Source organism: Tursiops truncatus, chromosome 5 (assembly GCF_011762595.2).
Source record: "Tursiops truncatus isolate mTurTru1 chromosome 5, mTurTru1.mat.Y, whole genome shotgun sequence".
Classification (NCBI taxonomy): Eukaryota; Metazoa; Chordata; class Mammalia; order Artiodactyla; family Delphinidae; genus Tursiops; species Tursiops truncatus.
This window is the reverse complement of record NC_047038.1, coordinates 130,144,571-130,171,883: the sequence shown is the minus strand read 5'-3', so window position 1 is coordinate 130,171,883 and position 27,313 is coordinate 130,144,571. Positions and strand designations below refer to the sequence as shown.

The following is a 27,313-nucleotide window of genomic DNA, read 5'->3' as shown; positions in this document are numbered from 1 at the left end:
TTTGATTCATAACTTTGAGGCATTTACAGGCTTAGATTTTGGGTTGCTTTTATAGGCCACCATGGCACTGGAGCCACTGCAGTGTAATGGCCTCCTTGTTTAATTACTTTAGCAGTAACGAGGGAGGGGAGGGGGAATAGTAGCATAAAGGGGCCCTTAGGCTGCCCTCTGTCTTCTCCGGAGGCCGGTGCCCTGCAGGTCTGTCCGCAGCTGGTGTCACTCGTCTCTATCCTCCTTCCCTAGGTCAGGTCCTGTCCCTCCCTTGTTGACTTGGCCTCAGAAGATAGCTGTACACATCCGCCGCTAGGCGGTACTCACTATTCGCTTAACCCCTGTTGCAGGTACTTCTTGCCTCTAAGTAACCTGCCCTCCCTTTCCCCCCGCCCCCCCGCCATTGTCCCTTTGGTTCTTAACCCAGCTGCATTCCCAGCCATTCCTCAGGGAGACAGGAGGAACTGTTGGGTCCAACAGCTTCACCTGGGAACCAGAGAAGCCCAGTGAAGATGAGTGTCATGCCTGCCCACCGCAGCTCACGAGGCAGTTATCATTCTAGAGTCCCCAGAGGCATCCCTATTCATCTCTACACATCCCGGCCAAAGGCAGGAGATGAGAAATCAAGACACTGCTTCCCTCTGCCGGCTTTCTCTCCCATTTGCCATCCTCTTCTTGCCATCCTTCTAGCCTAGGAAGGAGGGGACTCTACCATGTAATGTATCCTGTTTCTTCCCCACTGTAGCCTCAAGCTAATTCTCATTACCTAGAGGAGAATCTTTTCTACACTAAGAAAATTATCTTTCTAAAGTGTCTCCATGTCCCCTTCCCAGGAGTGATAAACCTGAAGGTTTGATCTTAAGACGCCAAAGGCTGCAAAGGAGAATTTATTTTACAGGGAAATTTACAGTACTCTGTTTTGGTACTTGCATAAATGTTTTAGGCCTAGTATTACAATTGATTGGTTAATCTAGCAAGCATGAAATATTTAATAGTACATTATAAAGACAAATCGTCCTACAGAGTGCAAGCTCCTCAAATATTACCAACACAACCCAGGGAAATGCCACACCTAGGCAAAGAAAGCCTTGGTAGTATTTCTGAGGAGAATGGCCAGGTCTGAATTTTTTTAAATCAACAGTTTGGATTAAGGCAGGTCTTTCAGTGTGGGAGGGGAGGATTGGGGACTTCATCAGGATTGAGGAAAGATACTACAATCCAGGACGGTTGGAAACAGCAAGGAAAGAATGATTTTTTTTTTTTTTTTTTTGCGGTAAGCGAGCCTCTCACTGTTGTGGCCTCTCCCATTGCGGAGCACAGGCTCTGGACGCGCAGGCTCAGCGGCCGTGGCTCATGGGCCCAGCCGCTCTGCGGCATGTGGGATCTTCCCGGACCGGGGCACGAACCCGTGTCCCCTACATCGGCAGGCGGACTCTCAACCACTGCGCCACCAGGGAAGCCCAAGGCAAGGATTTTGAGACATCAGATGCGAAGAATTTTAGGGCGTAAACTGTTGATTGCTTTCCGTGGTAGAGTTAATGGGTCTTTTCAGGAAGTTCCTAAAATGAACAATCAAGCCATTTGCTTGGGCAAGGGTGTCTTGGAATAGTAAAGTCATGCTAATGAAACAGTGGAATCCCAAAGTAATATAAATATAGATGGTAAGATAGGTGGGGTTAGGGAGTTTCAGTTCTCGGTGCGCAGGCTGAGTGTGAGGGTAAATGGTTTCAGCACTCAGACGCAGCATGTAAACTTTTGCTATTCTTGCAGCCCAAACTTGAGATAATAAATTGTTACCTATTCTCTATTAGGAGAACATAGACTTTATAACTTTTTTTTGTGCCAAGTAAATTGATTATTTTGAAAGAATGCAAGCTTTAAGAAAAAAGATAATATATGATATATAGTAAAATAAAATTATACCTAATGGTATATGAAGTTAGGAATATTCCTTTACATCTGTTTATGTGGTTTTTTTTTTGCATTTCTTGCATCCAAAGAGAATCTGGAGAAACTATTTCCATTGATGTGGACTTAGAAGTGGCGAGAAGTTAACAAAAAAAGAATGGATTTCTTCTTTGGTAATAACCAATATTCACTTGAGAAATAGATCAATAGAATTTCTTTACAGGAACCGATATGATTACAGTTTACTTTTGTTAGGAGTTGAGTGAGATGGAAGTGTGATGGGGAGGGGCTAGTGTTTATTATGAGGTTACTATATGCCAGACACTGTATTAGGCGCTGTGCATGCTTAAATGTACAGTAGATACAGTGTTTTTATTTTCAATATGAGAAAAACAGTGCTTGAGAGGCATAACTTATGAAAAGAGTACTAGTTTGGGATTCATATGTATTGGGACCTACCGATTAAGAATAGACAGATTAACAGAAAAGAGAAGTTCTACTTGTGAAGAGCAGCTAGGAATGAGGGTTTATATACCAACTTTAGGGAAGGGGGAGAAATAAATGAAACAATTTCCATTGGGAGACAGATGGGCATTTAGGGGGACACATGGAAAATAGGATAGCTTGTGATAACGTTTGTTTCTGCAATTTCTCATCCAAGTGCAAGTGCGGGGTCTTTTTCCTGGCAGTGAAGCTCGCTCGCCTGCCCACCCAGGAGAGGATTTATAGCTGCTTCACCCTTCGAAGCCTCTGCCTTTAGTTAGATGAGAAAAGCTCTGAAGGCTTCTTTCCACAACAGCTGAATCTCTGACGTCTTCAGTTGAAAATCATCTTTATACCGTTTGGGGTCCCTACATTTGGAAGGGAAAGGGGGAGAGTGTTCCTTAATATGCAGTAGAAACTTTTTATTTATTTACTTTTTAAAATATTTATTTATATTTTATTTGGCTGCGTCAGGTCTTAGTTGCGGCATGTGGGATCCAGTTCCCTGAACAGGGATCAAACCTGGGCCCCCTGCATTGGGAGCGCTTAGTCTTACCCATGGGACCACCAAGGAAGTCCCTATTTTTATTTTCAAGATGAAAAAATAAGAATAGTGTAGGTGATCAGGTATATTTTTAAAATAAATATTTAGGTTATGTGGGAGATCACTTGGGGTGCTATTCCCGGTGTGAGTTCTAAGAAACATTAGTTTCACCGAATGCTCTACGAAGAGGGGTTCTTAGTGAAGCAGCTTTAGGAACACCGCATACTATTATGGAGTCGTGATGCACGTAAGTAAATCAAAGACTCTATGATGTCATATACTGAAAGAAATCTAGCTTTTTTGACCCTATTTTTCTCAAAGTTATTTGACTTTGTGACACTGTTTTCCCATGTACACCTACTAGCATTCCGCAGAAGTCATGTTCTTCTGGATATATGAAAAAACAAATTGTAAGAACATCAGTGTAATACTAGTATACAGTACTTCACAGTTTATCGTTGCATGTATCATCTAACAGTGCTTAGGACATGTGGAGGCAGATACTCACAGTTAAGAGTATCTAAGGTCTGTTAGAGAGAATACATAAGCTGTTGGTTCAGAAACCACCCCCTGTGCTCAGAGGACAAGGAAGGACTGAAGAAAGAGGCAGCCCCTCCAGATTGGAAGGTAGCAGGTTTAATAAGCAAGGGAACTTACAAGGCTTGTCTTGGGTGGCCGCAAGATGAGTAGATCTGCACCCGCCCGCCCGAATCCTGAAGTTCATATAGAGGCATTAACTGCTGGGTTCAGTCACGTATACTGTCCACATAGTCTCGGCAACACCTTACTCTCTCAAGGCTGCATCCTTGGAACAGCTCCCACTATGGGAACAGTGGGCAGAGCATGCATTCCAAACAGACGGGAGTGGGTGAGGACCATGTGATTGCCCAGGTCCAGCTTGAGGGTCAACATCCTCTTGATTACCTCCTCCAGACATAAGCTTCTCCAGACAACTTCCAAATCTCAATGGCCGATTCACACAGTGAAGATTTTTTTTTTTTTTTCTCACACCAAAGTCCAAAGAGGGTTGCTATAGGAGGAACCTGTAGGGAAGGAAAACAATTACTTTTGCTCTCCTTACCTTAGTTTCATTGGCTGGGGCCTCACAGATTACACTGAGAAAATACAGAAGAACAAGAGAAAAACAGGTTTATTAACATGTGCATCCCACTTATACATGGAAATACTCAGTGATGAGTAACTTTAAGGACTGGTTAGAACTTGGGCTTCTAAAGCATCTTAGTGAAGAACAGTAATTTTGTAGAGAAGCGAGAAGACAAAACATACGGACTTTGAGCTTCTGGGTTGGCAAATGGTGGGAAGGAAAATACACGAAGAAAGCAATGGTGGCTAAGGGCTAGTTAGTGAGGTTTGCGGTGTAGAGCCTTCCTCAGCGCCAGCTCATCTCTGCTAGTCAGGTTGTTATCCCCTTCCTGGGACGGGAAGCTGGGGACAGGAGGGCACCTTCACAAGGGGAATTTATGTTCTGTTTTCAGGTAGATGGGAGAGGCCAGAGAGCTCATTCCACGTCTGCTTTTTCTCACTTGCCTTCAGCTTAAAATAACCCTCGTGTTGGAGTGGCATATCTGGGGGTGGCAAATTCTACCACCCTTCCCCCCCTGCCCAGGTTCATTCCGGGGTGACTCAGTCTCCTTTCTGTCATTCTAGGCCCCAGGGCCACGAAATTCTCCAGCAGGTCTTTTGTGTTGGTTGGCAGATGGGGAAAGAGGGTATGAAAGGTCACATGGGAGGCCTTAGGGGCCAAGCCTGGAAGTGTCACACATCGCCTTCCCTCACATTCTGTTAGCTAGAACCCGGTCGCATGGGCCCACCTAACTGCAGGGGAGGCTGGGCAATGCCATCTGCCCGCAAGCCCCGGAGGAAGATGACATAGGACTGGTGAGGTGAACGTATGGCATTTTCTCTGCCACGGTAGAATTTTAGGTCAGAGAGATCTAGATATGGATCCCTTCTGATTGAGCAACCGTTCGTTATGATTCATTCAGTAGGTCCCGGCGTGTGATTTCACTTTATTTCTTTCATTCACCCCAATATAAAATAGGGTGGATGGTTCTCACATACTACTTCAGGGGCATTTGGGAAACAAGGAGTGATGGAGTTTGAATAGTAGGTTTCGGGAAAACTAAATGATTATTCCATTTGGAACATAGTGGACATGACACCTCTGGTCCCATAGCTTCTTTCTTGCAATACTCTGTGTCTAATATATCCTGGGCCTCTCCCTGATCCTGTTTCAACCACAGATAACAACACGTCTCAGGGATCCTCTGCTCAACACTCTTCCATATTGTTCTCCACACCAAGAAACTTTATCGGTCTTCCTTCTGCTCCCAGAGTGTCCTGTCATGCATGATCCTAAGAACTGGATGACTCTGGTGGTCCCGTTTGCAGAGGCTGTTCATAACATGACTGGCCAATCTTCACAAGTCCTGAGTAAGTGTGATTACCTTTATGTCACTTTATCTGTATTCTCAATAGAGAGTCACTGTCTAAAGTAGAAGTTGTAGCAAAGTTTAGATAGACTGCAAAATACTACACAAATGTTTGAATATGTGGTATGTGCATTATTGAAAAGATTAACCTAAAGCTATCGTCAAATCCGAGTTTGTGTGCCTGACGCACAGTGAGGCCAAACAAACCGAAGCACTGGAGTTTGGGGCAGAGGAAGGTTTATTTCAAGTGCCAAACAAGGAGAACAGGCAGTTTATGCTCAGAAGACCTGAACTCCCTGATGGGTCTCAGGGAAGAGTTTCTAAAGGCAAATTTTCAGGGAGGGCTGCAGAGGGTGTGACTTTCTTCTGACTGGTTGGTGGTGAGGTAACAGGATGGTGCTCTGGGAATCTCAGTCATCAGCTTTCTGGTTGTAACCAGTCTGGGGTTCCAGTGCTTATGGTCAGCCTGAAGTTACCATCCTCCACCTGGGGTGGGGTCTTAGTTCCTGTAGAAGCACTCAGAGATATGTGTCAGACTGTCTTGTATATCCCTCGAGGAGGAACCAGGACCCTGCCCCATCTCTGCACTATTGTTTCCGGACTGGCTTTCCTTCCTTTCTGCATTCTCTCACTTCCTAATTAGTAACAGTGTGAATCTGCCCTTTGGAACCCAGGGAAGGTCTCGGAGGTTGAAGCCTTTTTCCTACAATCAAGAAACAGGAGGCACGGGAAAGCCTTTTGTACCTGGGAGCGCCCCACAGGATCCTGCTCGGTTTCAAAGCTATTATGATCATTACTCTATCATCACAAAGCATGTGTAAATCTTAGACTTGGTCATGGCCTTGACATCAGAATTTAATAACCGTAGAGTATCCAGTCAAGATAAATCCATACTTTAAAACTTTATGTTGTTTTAAAACTTTAGACATTTTGACCAGAGGTGAGGAAAAAAATGTTTAACTTTGTGTTCTTGTTTTTTATTTTATTCAATGCCATGGGTTATCCTTTTACAACTTTGAGCTAATGTTCAAGGTCCAAAGCTTAAAAGGTGTGAAGGTGAAATGTATGGTGAATCATAAGCTACCTAGTTCCCCTCCCAGAAAGCAGTTACAGAGTAGAGTTTCTTGTGTAACCTTTGAAAGATATTCTCTCTATATAAAAACATATAGAAATAATAATTCTTTTTAAAAATGGTAGCATACATTCTTTGGCAACTTGCTTTTTTCACTAAACAGTATATCTTGGAGATCATTATGTTACAGGACCTATACGACTGCCTCATTCCATTTAATGGTTGAGTAGTATTCTATTGGGAGGATATACATAAATTTTTGCTATTATAACAGTTCTAACATCCATTTCTTTGTACGTACATAAATTTACACGGGCAGGGAAATGTCCAGAAAGCAGAATTACTGGGTCAAATTGTATGTGCATTTTAAATCTTGAGAGATTTTGCCAAATGACCCTCCACAGAAGTCAGGGCCACCATGTTGTCCAGCTTTAAGTGGTTACCATTCACATTGTCACCCTTGGAATTGGGCAACATAGCTCTGACAGAAGATGTACCAGTTTACACTTAATCAATAAATATGAGAGCATCAGCCCACACACTTCTCCACAGTGTGAACCAAACTTTGGTCTATACCGTTCTGAAAAGAAGAATCTCTCTTTTTTTGGGGGGGGGGGCAGGCCACGCCCCTTTTGGGATCCTAGTTCCCCGACCAGGGATCAAACCTGGGCCCCCGGCAGTGGAAGCGTGGAGTCCTAATCACTGGACAGCCAGGGAATTCCCAAGAATCTCTCTCTCTTTTTTTTTTTTTTTTTTAAATTTATTTTCTTTTGCTGCATTGTGTCTTCATTGCTGCCCGTGGGCTTTCTCTAGTTGCGGCGAGCAGGGGCTACTCTTTGTTGCGGTGCACAGGCTTCTCATTGCAGTGGCTTCTCTTGTTGTGGAGCACAGGCCCTAGGCGTGTGGGCTTCAGTAGCTGTGGCACGCAGGCTCAGTAGTTGTGGCTCATGGGCTCTAGAGCACAGGCTCAGTAGTTGTGGCACACGGGCTTAGTTGCTCCGCAGCATATGGGATCTTCCCAGACCAGGGATCAAACCTGTGTCCCTTCCATTAGCAGGTGGATTCTTAACCACTGCGCCACCAGGGAAGTCCCCAAGAATCTCTTAATTTGAATTTGAATTTTCTCATTATGAATGAAGTTGTGCTGGTTTTCCTATATTCAGTTCCATTTGTACATCATATTCTAGAAACTATCAGTTCTCCCTCTTACCTAGTTTTCCATTTGTTGTTAGTATCTTTCTTTTTTATTTAGAAGCTTTTAAACTACTAAGACAATTCTTTTTTTTTTTTGCCACATCTTCCCATATCACTTATTTACTTTATTTTTTTAAATTAATTTTTATTGGAGTATAGTTGCTTTACAATGTTGTGTTAGTTTCTGCTATACAGAAAAATGAATCAGCTATACATATACGACAATTCTTTATCCATAGTATGAGTTGCAATTTTTTTCTTTAGGTTACTAAAATTTTTTTATTTTGTTGTATTTTTGCAATGCATAATTATTTTTAAACATTTTTATGCAGCCTACTATATTAACATTTTCTTTTATGGTTTCTGAATTTGGGTCATACCTCAAAAAGTTTACCTCATGATGAAATTTAAAGATTTCCCATGCTCCTATTAGAATTTTTATTGTTTCATTTTTTAAGTTGATTTTTATTGGAGTATAGCTGATTTATAATGTTGTGTTAGTTTCTGCTGTACAGCAAAGTGAATCAGTCATATATATATACATATATCCACTCTTTTTTAGATTCTTTTCCAATACAGGTCATTCAGAGTACTGAGTACAGTTCCCTGTGCTATCCAGTAGGTCCTTATTAGTTATCTATTTTATATATAGTAGTGTGTATAAGTCAATCCCAATCTCCCAATTTATCCCTCCTCCACATTGTTTCATTTTTATGTTTAAATCTTTGAACTATATGGAGTTTATCTTGATTAAACTCCATTTTTTTCAGATCAGTTTCCAGTTGTCACACATTTATTAAATGATCTGTTTCATTCCCCACTCATATGCAATGCCACCTTCATCATATACTAAAGTCTCATGTGTATTTGGTTCCATTTGTGAAGTCTCTGCTAAATTAATCTGCCGTTCATGCATCTGGGTCATACTATTTTAGTTACATTAGTTTGAAAATATATTTTAACACTTGATATGTTTGTTTTTGAGAATTGTCTTTTAAAGGTACAAAAATTCAGTTTGTAACCTCAGTGATATTAAAATATTGTTGCTGAGCTAATTTAAAAATATATCCATCTATACAAGGTGCTCATACAGTCTGAAAACATAGATAATATTATCTTATTTCTTACAGATTAAAAATGTCCTTGATGACATTATATGTCTTGAGTGTATGTGTGTGTGTGTGTGTGTATGTGTGTGCGTTTGTATTTGTTTATTCACCTATGTATGTTTTCAGACTTTATAGATACGCTATGGAAGTTTCAGTTTGAAAATCATGAAGTCAATCAAGTAATCAAGCATAAATATGAACTATCAACAAATTTTTTCAGAAACCTGGATTTGAGCTTTTAATTCCAAAGATACTTAATCAGGGAAAAAAAATTTTTCTCCAGATCTGTGAGTAATAAATGTTGTCCAGGATGTTATCCTTCTCAAAGATATTTTATGGGTTATGCCATCAGAAATGGAAAATATGATCTATTTTTTACATTAAAGAACTTAGAAGCTGAGGGAGTTTTTTTGGGGGGTGCATATTTATCATGGCTGATTTTACACCCCTCAGAGCAGTGTTGGGCATCTTTGCAAGCATCCTCTCTCAACACGCTGGTCCAGATGCTTAAAACTGCCATCGCCTCTCACCTGTTTTGTTGGACTGAAACCATTCAGTCACCACAATGTTAAAGCTCTTCTAGAAGTGATGAAAGAAGTGTATAAGGTAAGGGTTCATTTAAAGGAATGGATATGCCATTTAACTAAATCAAGATCCCTTAGTTGTTAGTCATTTGGAGGCTTGTTTTGTTTTATTTTGCACATCAAGAACGAAAATATTTTATTTAGCCCTTAATAATTCAGAATTTTGCTTGTTTTGCTAACTGGATAAACTCTGGTGGAATATGTTACATATTATATATAATATATTAGAGGCACAAATACTCAGGAGAATGATTCAGCATTTTCATAATAGAACATAATCCAGAAGTAACCTAAAGCTACTAATAAACCTGATGGTTATTGGAGGATAGGGAGGAGCCAGAGCATTTTAAATAAAATAATTAAATTGATATTGTTCAGTTGAAAAATAATTAGCTAAAGTAAGATGCTTTTATAAATATAAATTGCTCAATTGGCAATCAAAGCAAATTTCACCACAAAATCTCAATCTCAATAGGAGAAAATATGTACAAAAGTTAGTGCTGGGACTTCCCTGGTGGCGCAGTGGTTTAGAATCCGCCTGCCAATGCAGGGGACACGGGTTTGATCCCTGATCCAGGAAGATCCCACATGCTGTGGAGCAACTAAGCCCGTGCGCCACAACTACTGAGCCTGGGCTCTAGAGCCCGCGAGCCACAACTACTGAGCCCACGTGCCACAACTACTGAAGCCCACGTGCCTAGAGCCTGTGCTCCACAAGAGACACCACCTCAATGAGAAGCCCGTGCACCGCAACGAAGAGTAGCCCCTGCTCACTGCAACTAGAGAAAGGCCCGTGCGCAGCAACGAAGACCCAACACAGCCCCAAATAAATAAATACATTTATTAAAAAAAGAAGTTAGTGCTTTTCAGAAGTAATAATGCACTGCTATTTCTAAAGTAGTGTATTTCTTCCCATCTTTACTGAGATATAACTGATATAGAACATTGTGTAAGTTTAAGGTGTACAACGTGTTGATTTGATACACTTATGTATTATAAAATGCTTAGACATTACAAAATGATTACCACCATAGCTTTAGCTAATACCTCCATCACCTCATATAGTTACCATTTTTTACTGTGGTGAGAACACTTAAGATCTACTCTCTTAGCAACTTTCAACTATATAGTACAGTATTGTTAACTACAATATAATCACCATGCTGTACATTAGATCCACAGAACTTATTCATCTTATAACTGGAAGTTTGTACCCTTTGACCAACATTTCTCCATTCCCCCCCACAACTCTGGAAACTACCAATCTACTCTGTTTCTCTGAGTTTAGCTTTTTTAGATTCCATGTATAAGTGATAACCTACTGTATTTGTCTTTCTCTGTTTGACTTATTTCACTTAGCATAATGTCCTCACGTTCCGTCCATGTTGTTGCAAATGGCAGGATTTCCTTGTTTCTCATGGCTGAATAATATTCCAGTGTGTGTGTGTACACCATATCTTCTTTATCCATTCATCTGTCCATGGACACTTAGGTTGTTTCCCTGTCTTGACTATTCTAAATAATGCTGCAATGAACATGGGCTGTAGATATCTCTTTGAGATTGTGATTTCATTTCCTTTGGATATATACTCAAAAGTGGGATTGCTGGATCATATGGTAGTTCTAGTTTTAATTTTTTAAGGAAGCTCCATACTGTTTTCCATAGTGGCTGCACCAATTTACATTCCCACTAACAGTGCACAAAGGTTCCCTTTTCTCCACATCCTCACCAGCACTTATCTTTTGTCTTTTTAATGATAGGCATTCTAACAGGTATGAGGTGATACCATATTGTGGATTTGATTTGCACTTCCCTGATGATTCGTGATGTTGAGCACCTTTTCATGTACTTGTTAGCCATCTGTATGTCTTTTTTGAAAAAATATCTGTTCAGTTCCTCTGCCCATTTTTTAATTGGATTGTTTAATTTTTTTCCTTGTTATATGACTTCTGTATATATTTTAGATATCAATCCTTTATCAAATATATGGTTTGCAAATTGTTTCTCCCATTCCATAGGTTGCCTTTTCATTTTGTTGATTGTTTCTTTTGCTGTGCAGAAACTTTTCAGTTTGATGTAGTCTCATTTATTAATTATTGTTTTTGTTGTTTGTGCTTTTGGTGTCATATCCAAAAAAATCATTGCCAAGACCAATGTCAAGGAGCTTTCCCCTGATGTTTTCTTCTAGGAGTTTTATGGATTTAGGTCTTCTGCTTAAGTCTTTAATCCATTTCAAGATAATTTTTCTGAGTGGTGTAAGATTGGGGTTCAATTTCATTCTTCTGCGTGTGGTTATCCAGTTATGCCAGTTGCATTTATGGAAGAGATTATTCTTTCCACAGAGAGTATTCTTGGCTCCATTGTCAAATACTAGTCAATCAAATATGTAAGAGTTTATTTCTGGGCTCTTGTTTCTGTTCCATAGGTCTATTTGTTTGTTTTTCTGCCAGTACCATACTGTTTTGATTATTATAGCTTTGTAGTATAGCTGTAAATCAGAACATGTGATACTTCCAGCTTTGTTCTTCTTTTCAGGATTGATTTGTTTATTCAGGGTCTTTTGTGGTCTCATACAGATTTTAGGATTGTTTTTTTCTATTTTGTGAAAAATGCCATTAGAATTGTGAGAGAGATTGCATTGTGTTTATAGATGGCTTTAGGTAGTATGGACATTTTAACAATGCTCTCCCACTCCATGAACATTGGATATCTTTTCATTTATTTGTGTTTTCTTCAATTTCTTTCATCATAATCTTATAGCTTTCAGTATACAGATCTTTCACCTCCTTGGTTAAATTTTTTCCTAAGTATTTCATTGTTTTTGATGCTTTTGTGAATGGCCAGTTAGAGTTTTAAGAAGACAAATAAGAATCCTGAGGAGTCAAATATTTTTAAAAGTAAAAGGGAAATGTTTGACATAAAATAATTGGAGATTTAAAAAGTAAGAAACTTTATGAAGACTTAAAAAGATGTTTGGTAATGGACTCCTTTTGTTTAGAAAAAGTGGACATTACAATTTGTAGTTTCATCATATTTTTCATTCTTGATATTAGTTATATATATCTTTTTTTTTTTTTTTGGTTCAGTCTTACCAAGAAGGTTTTTTGTAAGACCCAACCTTTTAATTTGTTGATCTTCTCTCCTATATATCTGCTTTTTATTTCCTTAATTTACATTTGTAGATTTCTTATTTCCTGCCTTCTATCTCTTGGATTAATTTGGATTAATTGGATGTGATGGAGGCTTATTTATAACATTGATTTTCTAGCATTGCTTCTTCTGGGAAGCCTTCTTGAGCGCCTTAAGTCCTTCTCCAATCAAAACTGTATCCTAGGTGCCTGATAACTTGTTTGTACCTACTAGATCATGGGTTGGCAATCTATGCCCACGGGCAGCCTCCTGTTTGTTTGTTTTTCTTTTTCTGTACGCGAGCCTCTCACTGTTGTGGCCTCTCCCGTTGCGGAGCACAGGCTCCAGACGCGCAGGCTCAGCGGCTATGGCTCACAGCCCAGCCGCTCCGCGGCATGTGGGATCTTCCCGGACCGGGGCACGAACCCACATCCCCTGCATTGGCAGGCGGACTCTCAACTACTGCGCCACCAGGGAAGCCTGCCTCCTGTTTTTATACAGAAAATTTTATTGAGGCACATCTGTACTCACTTATTTACTTATTGTCTAAGGGTGTTTCGTGTTACAAAATGGCAGGGTTGAATAGTTGCACCAGAAACTGTATGATCCCAAGCTCAAAATATTTACTATCTGAATTTAAGAGTTTGCTGACTACTCTTCTAGACAGTAAGCGATGTATAAACCACAACAACTTTTAGCATATGTTTTGTCTCATGACTGATAAATAGTGTGTGCTAAATTAATATTCATTAATTCATAGAGAAAGGGATGAATTTGTCAAAAGTACCTTAGATTGTTTTGTGCTTTTATCCTCAGTATCTAGAAACTGTTTCTAGTGAACCTGTGCCCTGGGAATTGGTTTACTAATCTCCACTGGCAATGTTTTACATCTTTTACAATATTTGTAAAAATTGGAGAAATTATGGATCAAAACATGGAAGTTTTCTAGAACTCTATTTCATCATTGACCAATGTATTGGGTTTATAGAGCTCTATTCTAATTATCTATATGCTAGCCATATATAAAAATAGATGAAATCACTTATTGATAGAAAATGAAAATCACAGGTCATATTCTCTTTAAGGTAAACAAAGCTAATTGTCAACTACCAGAAATACTTTCAACATAAATGAACTATCCATTTTGTTGAACTTTTATGAAGAGAGAAGAAGAGTGATCTGTAGGGATAAAAACCTGGTAAGAATATCATTTTTACTTTCTGAAGTTTTTCATACTTTAAAGGGGGAACACATTAGTAGCTAGGTAGGTATCTTTTTTGATAAATTAATATTTGAAAATTTCCTCATTGCAGTGCTGAATTTGCTAAAGTAGATGATCATGGAAAACTTAAACACCTTTCAGTCACAAAACAAATGCATTTTCCTAGAAATTTGTTTCTAGTTAATATAGATTCTTACAAATTCTAAAAAGTGTGGAAGTAAATAATTAAAGGTGGTGAGGTAAAGGAATGAATGAAGTTTTCCTTTTCTTTCGATTATAAAAACTGTTTTCTTTTTTTAATTATTAGATACCTACAGAAAACCTCAGTCCCATTATTTTCAGTGATTTTCCATTTGTCTTTTGTGTTTTTTTGTTTTTGTTTTTTGTTTTTTGTTTTTGGCGGTGTGTGGGCCTCTCACTGTTGTGGCCTCTCCCGTTGCGGAGCACAGGCTCCAGACAGGCAGGCTCAGCAGCTGTGGCTCACGGGCCCAGCCGCTCTGCGGCATGTGGGATCTTCCCGGACCGGGGCACGAACCCGTGTCCCCTGCATCAGCAGGTGGACTCTCAACCACTGCGCCACCAGGGAAGCCCTCCATTTGTCTTTAATTTGCTCTCCAAAATTAAATTATTGCAAGCTGATTCCCATATAAAAATGCTGGTATGTATGTCTTACTTTTTTATTATGTAAAATGTTCAAACATATACAAAATATAGATAATGCTGTATTAAACCACAGCACAAATTTTCAGCCATCATTAACATTTTGCCATACTTTCTTCATTTATCATTTTTGTTATTTTTGTAATTGTTACTATTTTTGCTAACGTATAATATTTTAAAGCAAATCCCAGGCCCAATTTCTTTTCACCTCGCCATACTTCAGTACATTATTGTTGCTTCACTTTTGTTCTTGCTGAGATTAATCAGTGTGTTCAGGTAGTGAACACATTCTTCCACTGTAATATTTCCCATCAACCTTTTTATAAATAATTAAATCACAGTTGGTGTACAATATTATATAAGTTACAGGCATACAATATAATGATTCACAATTTTTAAAGGTTATACTTTATTTATAGTTCTTATAAACTATTGGCTATATTCCCCATGTTGTACAGTATATGCTTGTAGCTTATTTTATATCTAATGATTTGTGCCCCTTACTCCCCTACCCCTATATTACCCCTCCCTGCTTCCCTCTCCCCACTGGTAACCACTAGTTTGTTCTCTCTATCTGTGAGTCTGCTTCTTTTCTGTTTTATTCACTAGTTTGTTGTATTTTTTAGATTCCATATATAAGTGATATCATTCAGTATTTGTCTTTCTCTGTCTGACTTCCTTCACTTAGCATAATGCCCTCCAAGTCCATCCATGTTGCTGCAAATGGCAAGATTTCGTTCTTTTTTATGGCTCATTAGTATTCCTTTGTATATATATACCACATCTTTCTTATCCATTCATCCATTGATGGACACAGGTTGCTTTCATATATTGGCAATTGTAAATAATGCTGCTATGAGAAGAGTTAACACCTGTCCTTCTCAAACTACTCCAAAAAATTGCAGAGTAAGGAACACTTCTGAACTTATTCTATGAAGCCATCATCACCTTGATACCAAAACCAGACAAAGATACCACAAAAAAAGAAAATTACAGGCCAATATCACTGATGAACATACATGCAAAAATCCTCAACAAAATACTAGCAAACCAAATCCAACAATATATTAAAAAGATCATACACCACGATCAAGTGGGATTTATCCCAGGGATGCAAGGATTTTTCAGTATACACAAATTAATCAGTGTGATATACCACATTAACAAATTGAAGAATAAAAGCCATCTGGTCATCTCAATAGATGCAGAAAGAGCTTTTGATAAAATTCGACATCCATTTATCATAAAAACTCTCCAGAAAGTGGGCATAGAGGGAACCCACCTCAGCTTAATAAAGGCCATATATGAAAAACCGACAGCTAACGTCATACCCAATGGTGAAAAGCTGAATGCATTCTCTTTAAGAACAGGAACAAGGCAAGGATGCCCACTCTCACTACTTTTATTCAATATCATTTTGGAAGTCCCAGCAGCAGCATCAGAGAAGAAAAAGAAATAAAAGGAATCCAAATTCCTTTGGAAAGGAATAAGTAAAACTGTCACTGTTCGCGCATGACATGATGCTATACATAGAAAATCCTAAAGATGCCACCAAAAAACTATTAGAGCTCATCAATGAATTCAGTAAGGTTGCAGGATACAAAATTAATATACAGTAATCTGTTGCATTTTTATACACTAACAACGAACTATCAGAAAGAGAAATTAAGGGAAGAATCCCATTTACATCAAAAAGAATAAAAAGCTAGGAATAAACCTACCTAAGGAAGCAAAATACCTATACTCTGAAAAGTGTAAGACGTTGATGAAAGAAATCAAAGATGTCACAAACAGATGGAAAGATACACTGTGTTCTTGGATTGGAAGAAAATCAATATTGTTAAAATGACCATACTAACCAAGGCAATCTACAGATTTAATGCAACCCTTATCAAAATACCAATGGCATTTTCCACAGAACTAAAACAAGTAATTTTAAAATTTGTATGGAAACACAAAAGACCCCTAATAGCCCAAACAATCTTGAGAAAGAAGAACAGAGCTGGAGGAATCATGCTTCCTGACTTCAGACTATTCTACAAAGCTACAGTAATCAAACCAGTATGGTACTGGCACAAAAACAGACACATAGCTCAATGGAACCAAATAGAGAGCTCAGAAATAAACTCACACACTTACGGTCAGTTAATTTATGACAAAGGAGGCAAGAGTATACAATGGAGAAAAGACAGTCTCTTTAATAAGTAGTGCTGGGAAAACTGGACGACTATATGTAAAAGAATGAAATTAGAACACTCCCTAACACCATACACAAAAATAAACGCAAAGTGAATTAAAGACCTAAATGTAAGGCCAGACACTATAAAACTCTTAGAGGAAAACATAGGAAGAACACTCTTTGACATAAATCACAGCAAGATATTTTTTGACCCACCTCCTAGAGTAATGAGAATAAAAACAAAAATAAACAAATGGGACCTAATTAAACTTAAAAGCTTTTGCACAGCAAAGGAAACCATAAACAAGATGAAAAGACAGCCCTCAGAATGGGAGAAAATATTTGCAAACAAAACAACTGACAAAGGATTAATCTCCAAAATATACAAACAGCTCATGCAGCTCAATATCAAAAAAAAAGAAAACCCAATCAAAAAATGGTTGGAAGACCTAAATAGACATTTCTCCAAAGAAGACATACAGATGGCTGACAAACACATGAAAAGCTGCTCAATGTCACTAATTATTAGAGAAATGCAAATCAAAACTACAATGAGGTATCATCTCACACCAGTCAGAATGACCATAATCAAAAAAATCTACAAACAGTAAATGCTGGAGAGGCTGTGGAGAAAAGGGAACCCTCATGCGTTGTTGGTGGGAGTGTAAATTGATACAGCCATTATGGAGAACAGTATGGAGATTCCTTAAAAAACTAAAAATAGAACTACCATATGACCCAGCAGTCCCACTATTGGGCATATATCCAGAGAAAACCAGAATTCAAAAAGACACATGCACCCCAGTGTTCATTGCAGCACTATTCACAGTAGCCAGGGCATGGAAGCAACGTAAATGTCCATCAACAGAGGAATGGATGAAGAAGATGTGGTACATATGTACAATGGAGTATTACTCAGCCATAAAAAGGACTGAAATTGGGTCATTTGTAGAGACATGGATGGACCTAGAGACTGTCATACAGAGTGAAGTACTCAGAAAGAGAAAAAGAAATATCGTATATTAATGCATATATGTGGAATCTGAAAAAAGTGGTATAGACGATCTTATTTACAAAGCAAAAAAAAGACACAGAGGTAGAGAACAAACATATGGATACCAAGGGAGAAAGGTGGGGATGGGATGAATTGGGAGATTGCCATATGACCCAGAAATTCCACTTCTGTGAATATAGTTGAATTTGAAAAGATACATGCATTCCACCAACCTTTAATGAATAATTTCATCCATTGCATTGTTAAAGTTTGAAAAATGGTGATATTTCTGATCTTATCATTCCTTCCAAAATTATTAACTGGAATTCTGTAAAGAACTTTTCCTTGTCAGTCAGGGCCATTTAGTTACCCTGAAAAATATCAGTCATATATGAAGGTAGAATGATGCTTAATCTTTTTCCTTTAATAATTAAATGTTGCCAAATTACTGTATGTAGTGGTTGTACCAACTTACGTTGCCACCAGCAACGTATGAAAAGCCTCTTTCACACACTCTCACTGATGCAGTGTTGCTAAGCTTTGTGATCTTTTCCAGATGTGACGGCTTAATCATGACATTTCAGTTTAATTTTAATTATGTTTCTTATTATTACATAATGCCTGAATCCTATACTCTTTTTATTTATTTATTTAGTTATGGCCGCGTCAGGTCTTAGTTGCGGCATGTGGGCTCTTCGTTGCAGCGCGTGGGCTTCTGTCTAGTTGTGGCCTGCGGGCTTCTCTCAAGTTGTGGCGTGCAGGCTGCAGAGCAGGTGGGCTCTCTAGTTGTGGTACATGGGCTCAGTAGTTGCAGCACGCAGGCTTAGATGCCCCGCAGCATGTGGGAATCCCAGTTCCCCGAAGAGGACTCGAACCCGCGTCCCCGGCATTGGGAGGTGGATTCTTAACCGCTGGACCACCAGCGAAGTACCTGAATCCTCATACTTTTTAGCTAATATTCATTGTTCTTCTACTATGAGAAATACTGAAATTATCTAGTAACTGTTCTTTCCCACTCCCTTCATTCTCTTCCTCAATCTAGTTTTAGTTACTACTCTGTTCTTAGTGTTAGTCTTTCGATTTTCATATTTGCTTAAGAGTCTTGGAGCTTGATTTGTAAGCCGCAAGTGGTATCTTTTCTTCCTGGATAGTGCCTGTGAGTCATTCAGTGAGTTTATTCTTTTGTTTGTTTTACATCTTTATTGGAATATAATTGATTTACAATGGTGTGTTAGTTTCTGCTTTTTAACAAAGTGAATCAGTTATACATATACATATGTCCCCATATCTCTTCCCTCTTGCGTCTCCCTCCCTCCCACCCTCCCTATCCCACCCCTCTAGGCGGTCACAAAGCACTGAGCCGATATCCCTTTGCCATGCGGCTGCTTCCCACTAGCTAGCTACCTTACGTTTGTTAGTGTATATATGTCCATGCCTCTCTCTCGCTTTGTCACAGCTTACCCTTCCCCCTCCCCATATCCTCAAGTCCGTTCTCCAGTAGGTCTGTGTCTTTATTCCTGTCTTACCCCTAGGTTCTTCATGACATTTTTTTTTCTTAAATTCCATATATATGTGTTAGCGTATGGTATTTGTCTTTCTCTTTCTGACTTACTTCACTCTGTATGACAGACTCTAGGTCCATCCACCTCATTACACGTAGCTCAATTTCGTTTCTTTTTATGGCTGAGTAATATTCCATTGTATATATGTGCCACATCTTCTTTATTCAGTGAGTTTATTCTGCTTCCCACTTACTCTCCCCTCTGCTGCTTCTCTCGTAGCTGTATTGTTCGACACATTTGCATGCTGTTTTGTGTCTCTTATCGCCATCAGCCCGAGCTTTTAGTTATGTATCTATAATCCTCATCCCAGCCCCTACCCCCAGACATTATGCTGAAGATTTCCCAAACATTTTCTTTATTGCTGAGGCTTGTTTTCTAGGCCATTCCTCAGGAAAGGTTTGTATCTGTTTATCTATGATATTTGTACTTTAAAGACTCACATGGTGAGCCATGGAGAGGTCTGGGACATCCCATGTACAAAATGAGATATTTCAGTTATCAAACGTTTCCTTTATTTACCCTATTAATTATATAGCTTACATGACATTTTCCAGTGAGCCATGCCCCGTAAATCTATAAATTCCATGTTTCTTTATAATAAGCAACCTAGATGGACAAGGTCCATCCTGCTAAAAGCGTTCTGTAGATACGGACTCTTCCTTTAGTTGAGGTTATTAGTGTCTGTCATCAGCATGTTTACAAGGAGATTTGACTGAATCATCTCCTCTTTTGTTTCCCAGCTACCCCTTTTAAAAATTTTCCTAACATCCCTGGTAATGAGAGAAAATAGATTGTCTTTCCTTGAGAAGCCTAACTGCCCCGTAAGTGTCCTTTAAACAAGTCCTTCCCTACTTGGTACTTTCTTCTACAGCAGCGCTCTATCTAACCTATCTACTGTGTTAATGAGGGTTGAGTGGACAGTGGACCCAGGCAGGTTGCATATTATGAAGCATTAGGGAAGATTTGAGGACAAGAAAACTCTAGTTGTCGTTGTCAAGGGTGAAGTTAGAAAGCATACGCCAGAATCCTTTCTTCCAAGGGAGAGATGATGGATGTAGTCAAAATTGTAAGCTCCGAACTGTATTACCAATTCAAATGCATAAATGTAGAGAGGGGAAACCAGTACATGGAGAATGGGAGTAGAGGAACTGGAAAATAGGTTAAGCTGCAGGTTTCCAGTCCAGTTCTTGGCTAGGTGACAGAAGAGGGGCCTACAACAGGCCACATACACCTCTCCCTGCTATAGTCAGTGGAGGGCTTTGCTGGACACTCCCTGTCACTCAGAGCCGCAGGACACGTTGCTCGGCAGTCAGAATCACGACGCATCCCAGAGCTGCAGACTCCTGGACCAAAGGAAGAGAAGACCCACCACCAGGAAGGACCAGAAATGGCACTTTTGCATTTCCCTGCAAACCTGGAATTTCTTTACAACAAATATCTTAAGGAACAAGCAGAAGAATCTAGGAGCATCCTATATCACATTCCCAGTACTTAGTGGTGGCAGAGGTCTGGGACAGGGCTTTCCCAAGCCTAGAGCCACAGGCACACTTGTCTCAGATGCTGGTAGAGGGCTTATATGGGCAACCACACTCAGCCTGGAAACCTGGGATAGCACAGCTGTTATCCACCTGTCTTGCTGTCACTATTGCAGGACAGGCCCCAAGAGGGTTGCATTGGTTTATAAATCCTAAATACTCCTTTACTGTCCTTGGGATAAAGCAGACGCCCTAGAGGAGTGTTGAGGTCAAAGCAAGTCCAGCACCTGATTTCTAATCCAAGGGAGTTCAGCAGAAGCAAGATTATGGGACTAAATTGGTAAGGAAATGTTGAGAATTCAGAAAAGCTACATGGAAGTACTGTATTGCGTGGCCAGGAAGAATGCTAGCTACAAAATGAGGCCACCAGTGACATCTTTTTAGGGAGTTCTCATGCAAATTCAGTAGCTGGATCACAGGTATTTGAAGTAGAGGAGTGGATTTTCTCTGGGAAAGCCTGTCCTCTAGTCTTCTTGCTACAGCTGACACGTCTGAGCTCCTCCACTGCCCTTATATTTTTGAGGATTATGGTGGCAAGACTGCGAAGTGGATGACACCGGATGAATGCTTCAGCATGTTTAATACCACTGTTGCCTGTAAGGATTATGTTTCCTATGATAAGTGATCTGAGACTACTTAGCTGTACATCCATGGTGAGTAATCCCCTATATACAGTTCCTAGATGCCACAGATCCTGCCATCTCTTTATCTCCCATAATATGGATACGATGTTCTTTTCCTTAAATAATTACAATATGAGCGTATACGGCAATGGTAGGCATACATGTGTGCTATATAAACTATGTTTATTTGAAATATTAAACAATTCCTAGTATTCCTATGAGGATTCCTAAAATATTTATTTTTCTAGGAATCAGAAGGGATAGACTGCATGGATTTTGGGCAAATAATTCTGCGAGGAAAGGATGAATCCCCTCCATTTACACTTGGAGTCAGACAGAGTCACCTAGTTGAAGATGCTCTGCGTCAGTTGAGCCAAGCTGAAGTCACTGACCTCCGGAAAACATTAGTGATGCAGTAAAAAGCCTCCTTGGATATTTTTACCAATGTGGGAGGGAAACGTTCATATAACGTAGCACAGGAAGAGCCTGTGTTTGCAACTAGAGTTATCAGCCTAATGGTTTCCAGGATTCCTTGCTTCCCCTTCAGAGAAAAGCTATGGGGTGTTTAACTGAACACTGGGTTATGAGTTAACTATTAGTTACCTATGGCTACAGAAATGCTGCTTAATGAACCATCCCAAGCACAGTGACTTAAAATAATAATTGTATAGATCTGCGATTCAGCTGAGGGTCTGCTAATCTAAGTTGAGCTCATCCGGGTGGCTTTGCAGGTTTTGTCTATACTTGTGTACATGTCTGCGAGTTAGCTACGGATTGGCTGATCTAGGCTAGGCCCGGCTGCGGCAGTTTGGCCCGGGGCCCTCGTTCCTACGTCTTCCATCTTCTTCCTGGGACCTGCAGACGTGTTCTCACAGCATTGTCAGAGGTACAAGACAGGAAGCCCAGTCACATGACAAACATTGCTTTAGTCAAAGCAAGTCACATGGCTGAACTCAGGTCAAGGGCTGCCAAAATATACTCAGCCTCTTTAATGAGGGGAACTGCAGAGTCACACACAAGAGACCTGGGTCAAGGAGGGGTGAAGAACTGGGGCTGTGACTGCAGTCAGCAAGCAGCAGGTGCAACAGGTACTTATCCTACCTTTTGGCTCTAGTTTTAGTCGTAGACTTTCCAGTATATTGGTTCCAGTTCTCGGCATCCTTCACTTCACCCTTTGTGGGCATCTGTAGGGTTTTCACTGTGCGGTACCTCAGATCGTTTGCCCACAGAATAATGACTAACTTTGTAGGTGAGGGCTGGAATCTGTCTAGAAGGGAGGGACTTTTCCTAATATCAGCCATGAGGGGAAGAGTTAAGTTCTCAGAGAAGTCAGAACCTGAGGGTGGGCCTCAGAGAGGAGAGGTATGCTCCCCAGCAGGGGACTCTAATGGAAAACACAGAAACTATTTTATAAGCCAGACTCTCTAGTTGTTGTCTCCCTCTGTACCTATTTTCCTTCAAATCTTCATTATGAGGAAATCAATAGAAAATGATTCTGCCTGCAGGAGATGACAAAGAGGTAAGAAGGCAAACTTCAAGACAAATCCAATCAAACTATAGCCTCTGAACAAGGCAAGGTTGTCAAGGCCCTTTATGAGCAGGTCCTGACCGTGGCAAAGGCAGACTTGCTAGTGTAAATGAGCAGAAATAGGAAAATCAGAAGCAAGTTTAAGTTATTATTGGGATCTCTGGATGGAATGTGAGGCAGACCCTTGGAGATGATGAACAATGGCCAAGGAGTTGGTTGATCACAGTGCCAGTAAGTAAGATCTTCTAGGCAAACAGAAGAGAAAGAGAACTCTTAGTGAAGCTTGCTGAGACTTGTATTAAAAAGATAAAAAGAAACAGACAGAAAGGGAAGGATGGAAGGAGTAGTTAGAGAGGTAGTAGGAAACCCAGGACAGCACTCAACTACAAAGCCGAGGCAGACTTTAGAAACGAGGGACCTGTTCTTATTGACGCCCACAAGAGCATTCTGGGCAGTCAGCTCTGAAGGTTCCTACAAAGGTGTCATGCCCAGGCTGATGGGGAGGGCTGTTTATCTGAAGTCCTAATGAGGGGAGAGGCAGGAGAAACCAAATGATTGTTGACTGGAGCCGAAGTTTTAAAGCCTGAATGATGAGAGGAAGATAAACAAGATAGAAGAATTGAGGAACTTAGTGGCCCAGGGGTTTGAAGCACATCAAAATTCGGTTCAAGACACTGGTCAACATAACTGGAGAATGCTGAGCCTCGCCAGAATCCCGCTTCACTTGGTTCACGTAGCCGTGGAAGGGACCCATGCACTCACTATACAGTAATCTGACAGTAAATAGGTTCATGGCATCTGCTGCTCAGAAGCAGATTGAGGGAGAGCAGAGTACAGTTAGGTAAGGAGAGCAGATTCTGGGAATCCTGGTGATGGCAGGTTTGAAACTTTTCCGTAAAGGTCAAGGCATTATATTTTAAATCTGGACCTGGGACTGTGTTCTCTTTCCTCAGGTTGAATTTATTAAAGGAATTCGTTCTGTGGGAGAAGGGGTGAAGTCCGAGTTCTTCCACCGTATATTTGAAGATATGACCAAGAAAGAATATGGGATGTTCATATATCCTGAAGAGGGTTCCTACGTGCGATTTCCTGCCAACGTAAGTTTTTAATTTGTTTTCTTATGGTTTTTCAGAACAGAAAAATATACCATATACTGTCGAACACAACATATACTAATGTGAAATTAGGTCACATAAAGCCTTGCTACTCAAAACACTCTGCACAGCGCAGAACTCCAGCGTTACCTGGAGCTGTTAGAAAAGCAGAATCTCAGGCCCAGATCAGAACATGTTGTTTTTTTGTTTTTTTTTTTTTTTTTTGCGGTACGGGGGCCTCTCACTGCTGTGGCCTCTCCCGTTGCAGAGCACAGGCTCCGGACGCGCAGGCTCAGCGGCCATGGCTCACGGGCCCAGCCACTCCGTGGCATGTGGGATCTTCCCGGACCGGGGCACGAACCTGTGTCCCCTGCATCGGCAGGTGGACTCTCAACCACTGCCCCACCAGGGAAGCCGTGTTTTGTATCTTTCTGAGAAGGAATGAACCTCTAAAAGATAGGAATGGCCAAGGTGTGCCAGTGGTAGGATTTTTATCAATCAACAAGCTTTTGCTGACTGTTTCTTGAGGTTCCCACATTGTATTAAATATTGTAGAAGATTCAAGTTAGTGTGTAACACAGTCTCTTTCCTCTTGAAACTTTTTATATATGTAGATGGAGCGATAAGACTAAAACACTGGGAACTTCAGCAATTCTTTGAAATTATAGGCTGCTGATTTTAAGTGTAATAGTTGTTGAGAAACACGGTAGGATAGGGAAGGAAGCAGTCATGTGGGATTAGAAGCCCAGAGTTCTAGTCTTGAGTGCTGATGGCTGTGTAATTTAGCCTCTCTGAGTTTTCAGTTTCCTCACCTATAAAACAGCTGTCATAATTTCTGTTCTGCCTGCTTTCCAGAGCTGTTGTGAGATTAAAACAAGGTATATCAAAGTGTGAAGCACCATGAAAACTTTAGGGCACTATACAAATTTAAGAGATTTCATCAGGACTTTTTCCTTCCTTTCCACAGACCCTCACAGTCGACGGCCTCGGTCACCTTCCCTGACCCATATGCTTATCCCTGTAAGCACGTCTAGGTCGAGGCTGCATCACAGGGGAACACTCCTCTGACACACACCTGACATGCCTGGTGCCCACTGCAGGTGTAGATAAGGTGTACCCTTTCTTCCTGGTGTCATTTTTGTACATGAATTTGAAGACAAAGACTGTAAAATTAAATAGTGAAAACCTTGGTTTATAAGGCTATCTGAGCATGTTTTTTCATATTCCAGATGTGCTATTAGTAACAAAATGCAAATTCATTTATTCAGTGTCCTGAACTGTTAAAATTTGTATTTTAACTTATGGAAGAAATTTACTTTGTATTATAGCCTGTGTAAGAACCTCAAATTTTGATTTTCCTGAAGCCCATTTTGTTTCTAATTTCTGACTTTTAGAAAAGGGAAGCAAACCTTTTTTTTACTAATCTAATTATCCCTTTGGATTATTGATTATCTATAATACATTAAGGATTTTTTTCCTTCTCCTTTTCCCCCCTAAATTTGAGAAGAAGAGATATTTCCTCTTTGGGATGCTGTGTGGACTCTATTGTACAATTTTAACATTGTCAACCTCCCTTACCCACTGGGTCTGTTTAAGAAACTTCTGGACCAAGAGCCATCATTAGAAGATTTAGAAGAACTCAGTCCTCTTTTGGGGAAGTAAGTAAATATAATTGCTTTTCTAGGACTATATATGGAGTCAGTCTCAGTAGTTTAAATATAAATAATGTTATACACACAGACAAGGTCTTCAGTTTCAATAATTGTGCACGCTCTTTAGGTGAATTTGAATTTTGGCCTGACTTATAATCAAGTAAACATTTAGAAATGGAGAAAAGCCAAATGCCCCTTAATTATCAACCAGCACAATAAACGGAGCTCTGGCCTGGTCTCTTGAATTTATCCAGATGGAAACAGTTGCTTTGGATAGTACATGATATTCTTAATGAGAATCATGCATGCTATATTTGTTTTAAATAAATCCTAGTTAATCATTTCATTTATTTGAATAAATCAGCGTGTCATCAACTTTATTTTTTAAGGTTTGAAAAATGCTTGTTCTAAATTAAAAGGCAAACTATATCCTGTGAGGAAAATACTGGCAACACATATGACAGACAAAGGATTAATATCTCTGATGCATAGACATAGATATATAGATATGGCTATATGTGTGTGTATATATAATAATAAAATGAAAATATGCTCAACCTCTCTAGTAATCAAGAAAATGCAAATGAAAATGAGATATTTTTCTGCTTACTGATTGACAACTGTTAAAAGTTTCTTATAAAATGCAGAGTTGGCAGCAGATGGGGGGGAAGTATTCCCTTCTCATGTACTGTTAGCGGAAGAGTAAACTGGCAAGATTTACACCATGTGCTCTGACAGTGTAGAGCCTTGGCAATACTGATATTTTGGGCTGGATAATTCTTTGTTGTGGAGCGCTGACCTGGACATCGTAGGAATGTTTAGCAGCCTATGGGGTTGCTACCCACTAGATGCCAGTCGCAAAACTCCCTTCAGTCGTAACAACCAAAGATGTCTCCAGATTCTGCCAAATGTTCCCTGGGGGACAAAACCACCCCTGGTTGAGAATGACTGGTCTAGAGGAAGGGGCTCCTTCTTATAATTTCCACCACGGTGCAGCAGTGTCTGTGTTAGCAGTGGGTCTACCAATTAAACCATAAATAGAGGTTAATTCCAGGAAGAGGGAGTGAGTAGGTGGAGGAGAAGAAATTTACGTGGCATTTTATACATTTCTAAGTTGTCCACAACTTTTTCCATTGAACATTTATTTCTTTTGAAATTTTACAAGAATAATAAATATAATGTTTTAAACCAAATAAGTTCTAAATGATGAAGCTGATGACATTAAAGAAGTACTTGGCATACGTTTTTCTGTGAGTACTAATGAAAGCCAGATTATAGTTTAGGTTTAATGATTTTTTTTGTTTTTTTTTTGTTTTTTGTGGTACACGGGCCCCTCACTGTTGTGGCCTCTCTCGTTGCGGAGCACAGGCTCCGGACGCGCAGGCCCAACGGCCATGGCTCACGGGCCCAGTCGCTCCGCGGCACGTGGGATCTTTCCAGACCGGGGCACGAACCCGTGTCCCCCGCATCGGCAGGCGGACTCTCAACCACTGCGCCACCAGGGAAGCCCCAATCTTCTCTCTTAATGGGAAACTTTTGCTTCAGTCCAGTGGTTCTTTTTTTTTTAATTTATTGTATTTATTTATTTTTGGCTGTGTTGGGTCTTCGTTGCTGCGCGCGGGCTTTCTCTAGTTGTGGCGAGCAGGGGCTACTCTTCATTGCAGTGCATGGGCTTCTCATTGCGGTGGCTTCTCTTGTTGTGGAGCATGGGCTCTAGGCACGTGGGCTTCAGTAGTTGTGGCACACGGGCTCAGTAGTTGTGGCTCGTGGGCTCTAGAGTGCAGGATCAGTAGTTG

At 40.1% G+C, this 27,313-nt stretch overlaps 1 protein-coding gene across 1 annotated transcript in view; it reads left to right on the top strand.

Annotated features, from left to right (window-relative positions):
- The window catches only part of LOC101321652 (probable E3 ubiquitin-protein ligase HERC6), a 48,435-nt gene that overhangs the window by 15,792 nt on the left and 5,330 nt on the right, over window positions 1-27,313 (top strand). Inside the window, 16 exon segments of the mRNA XM_033856429.2 lie at window positions 1,994-2,035; window positions 2,038-2,072; window positions 5,191-5,380; window positions 9,208-9,313; window positions 9,315-9,360; window positions 13,554-13,581; window positions 13,584-13,666; window positions 13,998-14,045; window positions 14,274-14,348; window positions 21,492-21,650; window positions 22,821-22,823; window positions 23,725-23,863; window positions 25,353-25,406; window positions 25,409-25,523; window positions 26,406-26,416; window positions 26,712-26,794. Of these exon segments, the coding sequence (XP_033712320.1) occupies window positions 1,994-2,035; window positions 2,038-2,072; window positions 5,191-5,380; window positions 9,208-9,313; window positions 9,315-9,360; window positions 13,554-13,581; window positions 13,584-13,666; window positions 13,998-14,045; window positions 14,274-14,348; window positions 21,492-21,650; window positions 22,821-22,823; window positions 23,725-23,863; window positions 25,353-25,406; window positions 25,409-25,523; window positions 26,406-26,416; window positions 26,712-26,794 (1,217 nt within the window).